Genomic DNA, 13,060 nt, shown 5'->3' on the forward strand with positions numbered 1-13,060 from the left:
CCACAAAAAATGTTATTTTAAAATATGTGAATGATATGTTTTTACTGCATATGTTTAACAATCACTAATGTTACTTGTGTTTTTAAAAATATACATTTTGAGGGGCACCTGGGTGGCTCAGTCTGTTAAGCATCTGACTCATGATTTCCGCTGAGGACATGATCTCAGGGTTGTGAGAGTGAGCCCCACATTGGGATCTGTGTTCAGTGCAGAGTCTGCTTGAGATTTTTCTCTCCTCCTCCCTCTGCTCACACACACACACACACACACACACTGTCTCTCTCGAAAATTAATGAGATTTTTTATATATAAAAATACATCTTTGATGTAAGAACAATAAGTCTAGCTCAAAGATAAATTTACCAAAAGAATTAAACCAAGATGCATAATTACTTTAACTTTACCTAATTTCTACACTTTTATGTAAATGTAGAAGAGACATACTATATTCTTTACATATCTGAAAATCCCCTCATTGTGTTCCTGTTAGAAACTGAAATGACTCCTCAATATTTTCCATGGTGGCAAATGCTATACTGCAACAAAAACAAAAACAAAAAAACAGACTTTGGGGTAAAATTTACTCTTGCTATTTTAAGTACTCTTAAGTTTGACACCTAAAAGGTTATTACCTTTTAGGAGAGAAGATTATTGAACAGATGAAACAAGTAAAGGAAGAAAGAAGATATCTGGAAAGAATTAGGGAAGAACTTATAAAAAAAGTTGAAAAGCTATTTGAACAAAGTAAATTGAAGCGATATCATGGTAAAGTTTATTACACCTTTTATCACTCTATCTTTTATCATTAACATGCTTTACAGAAAGTTTTTTTTAAATTTAAGTTCAAATATTTTTTGTGACTGGCATTCATTTATTCATTATTGTCTACTGAATTTAGCCACTGTTCTAGGGGCTGAGGAAATAATAAGCACACACAATTTTGACTCTGCCCTCAAAGAGCTTATAGTCCAGTGAGGAAATGATAATCAGGAAAACAATGATGCATCCTGATGATGCTATGTTAAAGGAATTACAGAATTGTACACCTAGAAGTACAGAGGAAGAACACCGAAATTAGATGAGAGAGATTAAGAAAGGCTTCCAGGAAAAGTGTTAAGGATGCTAGAATCTAAAATGTGCCTCCTCTTGCCTGTAGGCCTTCAGACATGTTTTTCCCTCTGCCAGCTACATCTTCTTTTCCTTCTATCTCCCCTCATCCCAGGTCGCCTGGCTTTTTCCTACTAATCATTCAATCTCAGCTTAGGTATCAGTTACTCTAGAAGCAATCTCAGGATCTTAGTCTTCCCTACATGGTTAATTTTGCGGTATGTGTCTATCTGCTTTGAGTGAATGAATTAATGAGAAAAATTAGATAGAAAAATAGCTTGTTTTCTTGCAACAGAATTAGAAACAAGTGTTATTGGGACTGGTAGAAATGGAAAAATGAGACAGAATGGAGAAAGTATGGGATAATGTTTTGAGAGATGTTGAAGGATTTGAAAGGACTACATTTTGAGTTGTATTTGAGGATTATATGAATAAAAGGTATATATGGAATTAACTGGTTTTAGGATCCTCAATTTACAGCAAGACTATTTCTTCAGTACTATAACTGACTACAAGTTACAGACAATGTCAGAGATACTTCTGCAGGCTCTACCTCATAATACTAAGTGTTATTCTGGAAATGGTGGCAATGACTCAGCTTTGTTGTACTGTTCAAAGTGACTTTATCAGACAAATTTGAGTAATGGACTAAAAATCATAGGACCAAGTTTCTAATACCAGATCTATCTTTTACTTATTTCTTCTCTTTGTGCCTCCATTTTTCTGTTTATAAAATGAGAATGATCATTCACTTTCTATTTCAACAGGAATGTTTCAAGATAGAAGGCATGTATCAGCCATCAAATATTTATTGAGGTTATGTGCCTCAATTCCCTACATTGTTTTAAATGTTGAGGGTACATCAGCAAACAAGATAAACAAGGCCCTGCTCCTAAGGAGCTTGCTTCTAACGGGAGGAGACAGAGAGTGAACAAATAAGACAGTATGAGCTACTGACCAGAGCTCAGAAGTCAGTTAAAAGAGCATAGTAAAGGGTGATGGCACAGTAGAGCTGCTTGAGCTAGGGTTTTCAAGGAAGGCATCACTGAGGCGGTGTCATAAAGATGTGATTAATAAGGAGGCAGGCAGATAAGGAAATAGGGGGAAAAAAAGTCTGAACAGAAGGAACACTAAAATGTCAAGGTCCAGAGATGGAAACGAGCTTGCAGTAGTAAAGGCCTGAAATAAGGCCAGTGTGGCTGGAACAAAATACAGAGTAATGTAGAGGAAAATAAATTCAAGAGGTCAGCAAGGAACAGATAACCCCATTCAAGAAATCTAGATTTTATTCTAAGTAAGTTGGGAAGCCATTGGAGGATTTTTAAGCCAGAGGTTTATAGGATTTTAAAAATATTTTTAAAAGATCAGAATGACTGCTATATGGAATAGCCTGTTCTGTTAGAGGGGCAAGAATGGAAGCAGAGAGACCAGTTAGAAACCTAATGGACTTTCAAAAGATGATAGTGGGGGTGCCTGGATGGCTCAGTCCATTAAGCATCTGACTCTTGATTTCAGCTCAGGTGATGATCTTAGAGATCGAGCCCCATGTTGGGCTCTGCGCTCAGAGGGAGTCTGCTTCAGATTCTCCCTCTCCCTCTGAGCACACATGTATATGCACGCTCTCTCTCAAGATAAATCCTAAAAAAAGATGATAGTGGATTAACTAGGGACATAGCTTTGAAGAAGGTAGAATGTGCCAGATGCTGGAAGTATTTTGGCAATAGTATCAATAGAACTTGCTGAAGGATTGGGTATAAGGCATGAGGGAAATAAAACTCTTTAATTTTAATCAAATCTCCTTATAGACTTTTTAAATTGGGGTTTTCATTTGATAATCTTTTAAAAATAAACACATATTTTGATATAATAGCATGCCATTTGTGTTCCTGTTAAGTTTGTGTTTAGAATCTCCTTGATGTCAAAGTGATAGCTTAAATTGGCAGTATTCAGTTTCTAATTTTCTCAACTAAGGAGCTCAGATTTAAGAAATTCCTGCCCTATATAAATTTTGGTAATATATTTGGAATAATTTTAATAAGTGATGAATCAGAATCAGCTTATTTTATAAAACATAAGTCACTTTGGAGGGCTGAAAAAACATTATGCCTTTCTCTGGAAAAAAGTGATGAAAATAAATACACACATTTTGCTTAATGTAGTATTTTCAATGAAGATTTTTCAGAAGTAATTACAAATTTAAAGAACTTCGTTTGGTTCCTGTGTTTATCACGACTATATTTGTAAGGCAAATCCTTTTATTATCTAATAAACATTTCAGTCTTTGCTCTAATTTCCTCAGCATATGAGGGAAGAAGGTTAGGGGAGTAGAGGGTTTAAATTAACTCTAGGGTCCTTTCCAGATGGAAAAGTTTAATCCTTTAGTCAGACTTATACTATAATCTGCTTTTTTATAGCCTGTGATGGTTGGAAGAAAAAATATTTGGAAACAAAGAAAATCACAGCCTCACTAGAGGATGTTTTAACAAAACTTAGAGAAGATTTGGAACTTTACTATAAAAAACTGCTCATGCAACTTGAAGCCAGGGAGATCAAGATGAGACCAAAGAATTTGGCAAACATCACAGACTCTAAGGTACTTATTACTAAATGTGTTCATATTATGTTAGAGACATTCTACTCAAAATACGTGCTTTATCATTGTTAGTATTATCATATGTAGGATGCTTTGGGCTACAGGTAACAAAACCTTGACTTAACCTTGCTTCAACAAGAAGAAAATTTATGATCTCCTGTAATGGGTGCTGAGAAAATACCATCAGCAGCTTAATGATGTCTTTAAAGGGACTAGGTGCTTCCAGTAGTTCTTCCCTATTATTTTCAGTGTTGGCTTCATTATAAGACTGCTTTTCCTCATGGTACCAGTAGAGTTGCCGATAGCTAGTAGAACTATATGCCTCCCAATAAAGAACATATAAAACTTTTCCTTTAGCCCAGTGGGGGTTCAACCATGTTGAACCTGGATTAATTGTAGTTATCAGGGAGTACTCGGTGTGTACTCGGTGTTAATTTAGACTACTTAGTATCTACTTCAGTACCTGGGGATAGGGTCACTTTCTTTGAATCTATGGGAAAGAGATGAATACTTGATGCAATATGGCAGGGGTCAAAAGTCTGCACTACATTCCTTTTCTTTAGCTGGGGACTAGTTAATAACACCCACAGAATATAAAGGTATTGGTATTCTAAGAAAATTATTGAATTATATTTTGATTTTTTTTCCTGAAATAGTATTGAACCTTGATAGATCAGAGACATGAAGTTCACTTTTTTTTTAAAGATTTTATTTATTTATTTGACAGAGAGAAATCACAAGTAGGCAGAGAGAGAGAGAGGAGGAAGCAGGCTCCCTGAGGAGCAGAGAGCCCGATATGGGGCTCGATCCCAGGACCCTGAGATCATGACCTGAGCTGAAGGCAGAGGCTTAACCCACTGAGCCACACAGGCGCCCCCTGAAGTTCACTTTTTAATTGAGTTATTATGTATATAAACAAATAAATTCAAAGCCATTTATCAATTTTTGTTGGTTGACCAAAAAAGATTGTATGTTAATTATGATTAAGAGTATGGATTTGACTTTAGACATGATGAAATAGTAAAAGTTTGCTATTTTATTTTTTCCCAGTCTTATTGAGATATAATTGGCATATAACATTAGAATAAAGTGATATATGTATATATTATAAAATGATTCACACAGTAAGTTTAATTATAAACTATTTTTCCTGTGATGAGAGCTTTTAAGGTCTATTCTCTAAGAAACTTTCAAATATACAATACAGTATTGGTTTTTTATTTTTAAGATTTTATTTATTTAACAGAGATCACAAGTAGGCAGGCAGGCAGAGAGAGAGGGAGGAAGCAGACTGCCTGCTGAGCAGAAAGCCCGATGTAGGGCTCGATCCCAGGACCCTGAGATCATGACCTGAGACGACGGCAGAGGCTTTAACCCACTGAGCCACCCAGGCGCCCCTGCAATACAGTATTGTTAACTATAGTTATCGTGCTGGGCATTATATCCTCAGAACTTCACCCATTTCCCCTTATTCTCTACCAACCCACCCCCGGAATCTGTTGTTTCTATGAGTAGAAGTTTATCATTTTAGATAAACTTAATGTAAAACTCAAATAGGCTCAAGTAATGGTTTGTCCATTTTAGCAGATACTTTTTATTTTGCATAGCTGATTTTTTGTTTTATCAATTTTTTTTTTTCACAATGGCAGCTTAAAATTTTTAATAGTTTTTGTGGACTACCATACTTCAAAACTTTTCTAAACAAAAGTAACCAGAAAGTCTTCTTATATAAAATATAGTATCCCGTTATTAAGTATTTTAAAGAAATACTAATCTGATTCAACTAAGAAAGTATAATGACAATTTCAAAAGCCTAGTATCTTAAACCTAGTATATTCCTTTTGTAGTAATAGTTCTTGCCTTTGTGGTGCTAATTTAATGGCAATTTGTACAGATATCTACTTATTTTTATAAAACATGAATAAAGGTGGTAGAACAGAAGAGAATGTGGTCCTTAAGACATAAGAAATTTACTCTAAGCAATGAGTTTATTTTATGCAATAGGTTATGATTTGCTTTTTTGAAATTATCACTTCATAGTTTATAAGGCAATACAAATAGATGTTTTACTAAATAATGGTGTCTTTATGTATTTCACGCAGAATTACCTCATCATCCAGATCACTGAAGTACAGCATGCAATTGACCAACTTAAGAGAAAACTAGATACTGACAAAATGAAACTTATAATAGAAGTTAAGGTAATTTGCATTTTTCCTAATCAGATAAAATTTATCTTGAAATAAACTGTTTTAGTGTTTTAATTTCGGGCATCAAAAAAAAATTTTTTTTAAAGATTTTATTTATCTATTTGACAGAGAGATCACAAGTAGGCAGAGAGGCAGGCAGAGAGAGAGGGAGAAGCAGGCTCCCCACCGAGCAGAGAACCCGATGCGGGGCTCGATCCCAGGACCCTGAGATCATGACCTGAGCCTAAGGCAGAGGCTTAACCCACTGAGCCACCCAGGCGTCCCTCGGGCATCAAAATTTAATTTAGTGTGAGGATAATGAGGATTGTCTTAAAATCATTATCTTAACAACCAAGAGCATGAGTGAGAAAAATGCAAGAATTAAACCCTGTGTAAAGGTTATAACAAGGCCAAAGTAAAATTAGTAGAATTTCACTAAGAATTAAAGGAAAAGGACCTTCTGAATCAGTGTAGAGTCTTAATACTTCAAAAGTAATTTTCATATATTAAGAGTCATCCGTAAATAAGTCTGACAAACCACTGAATGCCATTTAATTTTTATTTCTTTACCTGTTCCGGGAGTTATTATCTCATGCTCTGATTATTTTCATATATATATATAATTATATGAAAATTCTAAGTTCACTTCTTTATCAAAAATAGATCTAGGACATGAATAATGTTCTAGAATCAGAACTGTCCAATTAGAACTTTCTGCAATGATGGAAATGTTCTGTATCTGCACTAATACAGCAACCCGTAGCCACATAAGGATATTGAGCACTTCGAAGGGTAGCTTGTTGTATAACTAAGGAATGGATTATTAAATTTTATGTAATATAAGTTGCTACACGTGGCAGGTAGCTACTGTACTGAATAGTGCAGGTCTAGATTCTTTTCACTAGCAGTGTTCAGTTAGGCCTCTCTCAAATTTAGAAGGGGAAGATGAAAGTTCATTTTTGAAAGGTGATTCTTTTTATAGATGAGAAAGCAAGCAGTCTCAGATTTACGCACATTGAAAGCTGAACTGGCACAGAAGAAAATTAACACATCTTTACAATCTCAATTAGGTATGTTAATTTATAACTTGTCAAAAAATTTAACCATTGTTCTCCTTGGCACAGTAATTTATATAAATCATAAGTTTTATATATTTTCACTTTTCATGCAGGTTTTACAAAGTGTTTCAGGAAATATTAGATGCAAAAAAGCAAAATGGTGCCTATTTGGTTATTTTTGAAGCTTTTAAGTATTACATATTTTATAGTACTATATAATTCTCTCTTTTAAATAGAGACAGTGTGTTCATTGTATTTTAATTAAAAGCAATCTGGGAATATAAAATAGGGATATTGAACTTACATCCAGGCTATGATACAGATTAGTATCTAAGAATTTAAAATTTTAGAAATACAGACAGTAGTAATTCAGCTAATACTATGGAAAATGGTTGGTTTTTCTCTGTGATAACTGAGTAAATAGAAAATGAAATAGTCTCAATAACAGATGACTGGATCATCATTTATTCCAATTTGAAGGCAGGGAGACTATACAGGGAAGGCAGATTTATGTAAGACCAGAATTCAAGGAAGCAAATTTTTAATGTGTTTATAGGAACTAATATAAGTGTAACACAATATTCTTAATTACCCTGAAGAAGAGAACAGAGACCTCTGTACATTTAGAAAAATTTTAATTGTGTAGAGAAAATAATTGAGAAACCAATGTCCTTAGAAAATTAAAAGTAAAATGCCAATATAAACTAGCTAGGAAATAAATTATAGATGTTCATAAATGAAGGAATAATAACTAGAAGGGTAAATAAAGTTTCTGCTATAACTTCATAAAAATAGTTTCAGTGAAAAATGCTACTAATTCAAAATATTACTTATTTTAATCCTTATTTCCCCCTTTTGGAGACTTAATTAAATGAGTCTAGTTTAAGTGCATCAGCTTGATGAACCTAAAAGATACTAAATTGAAGGTTTTAAATTTATTGAACAAAAAGTATAGAGCAAAGTGCTTCTCAAAGTCTAGGTTTTTAAAAATTTTATTCTGAGCAAATAATTTCCACTTCCAATTATACGTATTTTTTAAATTAGCATAATAAAATCCTGAAAACAGTTTTTCCTAATTATAGTATTAAACATAAAAGAGTAATATAGTAAGTTGACTTCTTACCTTTGTTTTTAAACAATCAAAGCATTTCTTTATCTGCTTTTAAGTAGAATAACTAAAATATGTGACATGACATTTGTATTCTCTTCAAGAACCTGATTTAAACTGATCATTTTTTCTAAATCTTAATAGTTTGACAGAATATGTTTATCTGTCACAGCTTTGGTTTTAAGACTTTCCACATTTCTTCAGTTTGCTGTTTGGCTACAGCATCTCCAGAATAGTCAAGACAATTTGCGTGCCACATGCCAATGCCTCGTAAGCCATGCTTTTGTATGTATGCCGCCTTTAAAGAAATGCTCTGAGGGTCATCATACCACACTTGATGAAAATGGCCAGAAGAATCCTATAAGAATAAATTAAACTGGTCAGTACAATATTAAATCCAATGATTCAAAAAGGATACAATGAAGTAAATAGAAATTTTAGGGCACAGTACATTATGCTTTCATGGTTCTGTATGTGATACTTTCTAGATATGATTGTGGTACTTTCACAACAGCAGAGATTACACAAATGAGCTTCGTAATATAATCTGTACTATATTTAAAGTCCTTCTCGTGCTCTCGTTCCTTCATGCCCTGAGATTTCTTCCTTGGTCTGATCTGATGGTTAGCAACCAAGATGTATATCTGAGTCACTCATGGAGCTTTTCAAAATACAAATTCCTGGGACCCACATGAAACCTACTTAATCAAAATATTCTAGGGCTGGAACCTAGGACATGTCTTTGTTTTGTGTTTTACTATCCCATTAGGTAATTCTGATATACATAGTTAAGGAGGATCACTGCTATGGTCCTCTAAAACCAGCTTATGCATTTTTTTTTTTTTTTTGTATTATCTACAGTTCCTGGAAATTTTCCTAGTTAGGAGCTCAGGGGATGATTTTGTTTATGACGAATTTGCCAAATCAAAAGGTAATGGGTGGGGAAAATATCTCCTTTAATAGGTCTTACAGAATTAAGAACCATAAACTAGCCTGTAAAGTCCTCCCCAGCATCAACTGCCTCTATCTAGTACTAACACCGTCTCTCTTAGAAGGTAGGTATGCTTATTGGATAAGGGATAAAAGAGGAAAGGAACAGAACTAGGCAAAAAGGTTGAGGAAAAGAAGAAAAGAACTAAAAAAATAGAATGGCCTGTGATTTAAAATAATTTATTGATTTTTATATAACATCTGGGACACTTTCAAAGGCAGTTCTCAGTGGATACCAGTAATAGGTTGTTTATGGTAGCACCACTGGAATTAGAGTAGTCCCCTAAGATGATTAAAGGACATTAGGCACTTGGTAAATGAATAAACTGTGGGGTATTTAAGTAGAGTCATTCACTACAAGCATATGTCACATTCTTTAAAATTTTAAATTATGATTCACTATTAAAAGGCAACTGTAGAACTTATTTTTGCAGATTTAGAGGAAAACCCAAAGTCCTAGATCTCTGAATTTTGCCATTATTATGGCAAGTACTTTGAGCCTTTTTGATACTTTTAAGAAATTTCATATACCTCAAAATAAGGATGAAAAACTGAGTTAAATGTAAGATTAACATATGCATGATCATGGCATATATATGCTTTCAAGAATATTGAGTGCATGATGAAAGAGCATAAAAAAGCAGAATGATTCTCTTCAGTCACAGTAAGAAATTTGATTTTGCTTGCTATGGAATTTCACAATAAAAGAATAGTTTTATAACCAGATTGTTGTCTAAAACGCCATTAAATGAATGGCCTTCAAAGGCTTATCAAAATGTTTCCTGAATTCTAAAACTTTAAAGAAGGTGTTTTTTTCATCAAGGTAAAAATAAGGGACTACAAAAAGAGTATAAACTATTACACTGTTTGGCAAAGACAGGAGTATAATATACCCTAATTTAATAAATATCTTAATTAGTTATATAAATTATAAGCCTAGTTAATGAGTAGGTATGTAATTTTCAAGAGTTAGAAAGCTCTACATCAAAGCTTTCTGTGTAATTGATATGTATGTGCATGTCTGTATACCAGTTAAAATATTAAATATAAATGTTTACAGTTTTTTTCATAAATGGGTACCAGAATAATAAAGAATGTAAGTTCATATTGAAATCAACTTACATCATAACATTTTAGGGCTCCTTTCACAGTGACAAAATCTAAAGTAAATTTGAAGATGGTTTGTAATTAGATTTTTGAAGTCTGGAAAAGTCTCACTTATGAAAAATGTAACTTTTCTTTGCCTCTTTGGTATAGCAGTTCCTATTTATCAAACACTACCTGACAGAATTGCTCTGGTCATGTACTCTATTTCTTTAAGTTTCTGTTTATACCATTTTCCACTAATGCATTTCTTAGTCTCAGTATCATGCCTCCCTATAAAATAGTCTCATCAGAATCCTTAGGCTACTTTGACAGACCTAGTAACCTATTTTGGTCCAAAGCCACAGTTGATAATTATCAACTATTAAGGCAATCCTGTTTGTGGTAAGACAAGTGGCCCATGCAGAGCAGTTCCATTATTACCATAACTTGAACTGCTCACCAGCAAAGTAAAGTCCTGATTAGACAAGTTTACTCATATAAACAGTAATCTGTATATTGTACCCTAAAATAAAATGGATAGAATAAAGGTTCATAATTTGTGAAAAATCTTACTTTGTAATTATAGTAAGAAGCCTGCTGATCTTTATCCCAGTGGCTTCCAGAAACAGAACTATTTACTTGCTTCATAATTACTTTATAGGGCACCTGATGTCCTGAAGTAATACCACAAGAATCCCTCCAGGAAGGGACTTTTGGAATGGTACAAACACGATCCTAAAAATACAAAAATGTTCATGTTATACATGTAAGCAAATCTTAGGAGCCAAATCAGAAAAACTATATTAGAAATAAAATGTATACTCTAAACAGATGGACTATACAGTATAAAAGTTAAATTTCACTACTGAAATGAAATATATAATACTCAGAAACTTCCATGGGATTAAATAATTAAAAAATAAACTACTTTTTAGTCTCAAACTTAAAACAGGCTTTAAAGAATAGGAAGAAAAAAATTATATAAGAAATAATCCTTACTTACCTCCAGTAGATTTAGACAGGTATAATCATAACCATACCAGGGAACACCCATTACAAGCTTCTTAGGGTTAATGCCTATCTTGATGTAGTCATCATAGCCTAATCAAATTGGGACATAAAAAGCATATGTTTTTCTTTTTATATTCTACTAAGTTTATACAAGCTATGCAACCATTCAGAATTGAAGTCTGAAAAGCCAGGTACATTTATGCAAAATATTAATAATGTTTCCCTAACATGACATTCTAAACATTATCCCTTAAGAACTGTAAATTCTGTATCATTTGATAAATTATTTCTTTTTGAATAATAGAAAACATTCAAAAGGTCAAACTGAAGCACAAATTTCACAAAATTCAATTCTAGGAAGAATGACATTTCAGGAAAGCAAGCTAATTGTGTGTATTAGGTGCTAAGATATGTTTGGTATTCTAGATTCAGAAAAGTTCTTAAACTTTCTGGCAGGGATGGTCTAAGAATTTTTTTTAAAGATTTTATTAATTTATTTGGCAGGGGGGTGCCTGGGTGACTCAGTGGATTAAGCCTCTGCCTTCGGCTCAGGTCATGATCTCAGGGTCCTGGGATCAAGCCCTGAGTCAGACTCTCTGCTCGGCAGGGAGCATGCTTCCCCCCGCCCCCTGCCTTTCTGCCTACTTGTTATCTCTGTCAAATAAATTTTTTTTAAAGATTTTATTTATTTGGCAGGGGGAGCAAGAGAGGGAGAAGCAGGCTTCCTGCTGAGCTCCATCCCAAGACCCCGAGATCATGACCTGAGCCAAAGGCAGACACTTAACCGACTGAGCTACCCAAGCACCTCTCAGAGATTTTTGTAGTATATTTGTAAAGCATGGAATACTTGTGCTTTCTAGAAGTATAATTACAGACAGGGACAAGATGTGCCCCCCTTTTACTCTAGTCAACAAAGAGAAAGATGAACAAATTCCTGGCCATTCCCTTTTGTGCCCAGTGTAAATTTGTTTTTCCACCAAGAATATTCCAAGATTAACTAAATTTGCTATTTTTCAGAGCCTTTAAATAAATATATGCTAAATATCCAAATCTCAAACATACTTGATAATGAGCCTTGTATTGATAGAACACAGTTATCTCCCTTCTGAAACACAGTTTGGGAATACTGGGTTAAATAATTGCTTTGTAATTAGAATTTTTTAATTTTTAAATAACATATGCATATGATTAGACTATTAATTTGGATGTGATGAGGCTAAGCTTTAAGATTTTTATCTCTAGGGGCTGCCTGGGTGGCTCAGTGGGTTAAGCCTCTGCCTTCAGCTCAGGTCATGATCTCAGGGTCCTGGGATCGAGTCCCACATCGGGGAGCCTGCTTCCTCCTCTCTCTCTACTTGTGATCCCTCTCTCTGTCAAATAAATAAAATCTTAAAAAAAAAAAAAAAAGATTTTTATCTCTAAATTAAAAGGTTTTTATTTATTATCAACACTTAAATCAGGGCCAATTATCCCAGAAAATTTCACTTGACTTCAAAATATAGCAAGCAATCTTTTATTCAGTTGGCTGATGGGATACTAATGCAAAACCCACATCATATGAATGACAGAAGTACTCTTAATTCTAATAGAATTAGAATTCTTAATTTTTAATAATTAATTTTAATATAGCATGAGCATTAATAAATGCCAAGTAAGACAATCCTCTATCAATCATGCATAGTAGGTACTCACATTATAACTATCTTTGCTATTTGGTTACTTCAACAAAAATATCCTGTCAAATTCTAGATAAGCAAAGATCTCCTTCATGTCATTCTAGGAGAAGACTGTTGACTTGAAGTTAGTAGTCAACTGCTTGAATAGCAGTGCAATGAGAACTTAACACTCATCATCTGATCTATTATAGAGGATTAATAATATACCTGTCCCACAAGATTTTTTTTTTTTAGAATTTTTT

General features: G+C 33.7%; 2 protein-coding genes across 2 annotated transcripts in view; one reads left to right on the forward strand and one right to left on the reverse strand.

Moving 5' to 3' along the window:
* LOC111143494 (spermatogenesis associated 1) overlaps positions 1 to 13,060 on the forward strand; it is a 66,097-nt gene that overhangs the window by 40,592 nt on the left and 12,445 nt on the right. Inside the window, 5 exon segments of the mRNA XM_022497295.1 lie at positions 640 to 765; positions 3,522 to 3,700; positions 5,803 to 5,901; positions 6,872 to 6,927; positions 6,929 to 6,959. Of these exon segments, the coding sequence (XP_022353003.1) occupies positions 640 to 765; positions 3,522 to 3,700; positions 5,803 to 5,901; positions 6,872 to 6,927; positions 6,929 to 6,959 (491 nt within the window).
* Positions 8,222 to 13,060, reverse strand: part of LOC111142910 (chitobiase) — a 34,617-nt gene continuing 29,778 nt past the window's right edge. Inside the window, exons 5-7 of the mRNA XM_022496289.1 lie at positions 11,135 to 11,232; positions 10,705 to 10,866; positions 8,222 to 8,413 (exon numbers count right to left, since the gene is read on the reverse strand). Of these exons, the coding sequence (XP_022351997.1) occupies positions 8,222 to 8,413; positions 10,705 to 10,866; positions 11,135 to 11,232 (452 nt within the window). The remainder of the gene's footprint in view (positions 8,414 to 10,704; positions 10,867 to 11,134; positions 11,233 to 13,060) is intronic.

Source organism: Enhydra lutris, unplaced genomic scaffold (genome assembly GCF_002288905.1).
Source record: "Enhydra lutris kenyoni isolate GAN:26980312 unplaced genomic scaffold, ASM228890v2 scaffoldscaffold9, whole genome shotgun sequence".
Lineage (NCBI taxonomy): Eukaryota > Metazoa > Chordata > Mammalia > Carnivora > Mustelidae > Enhydra > Enhydra lutris.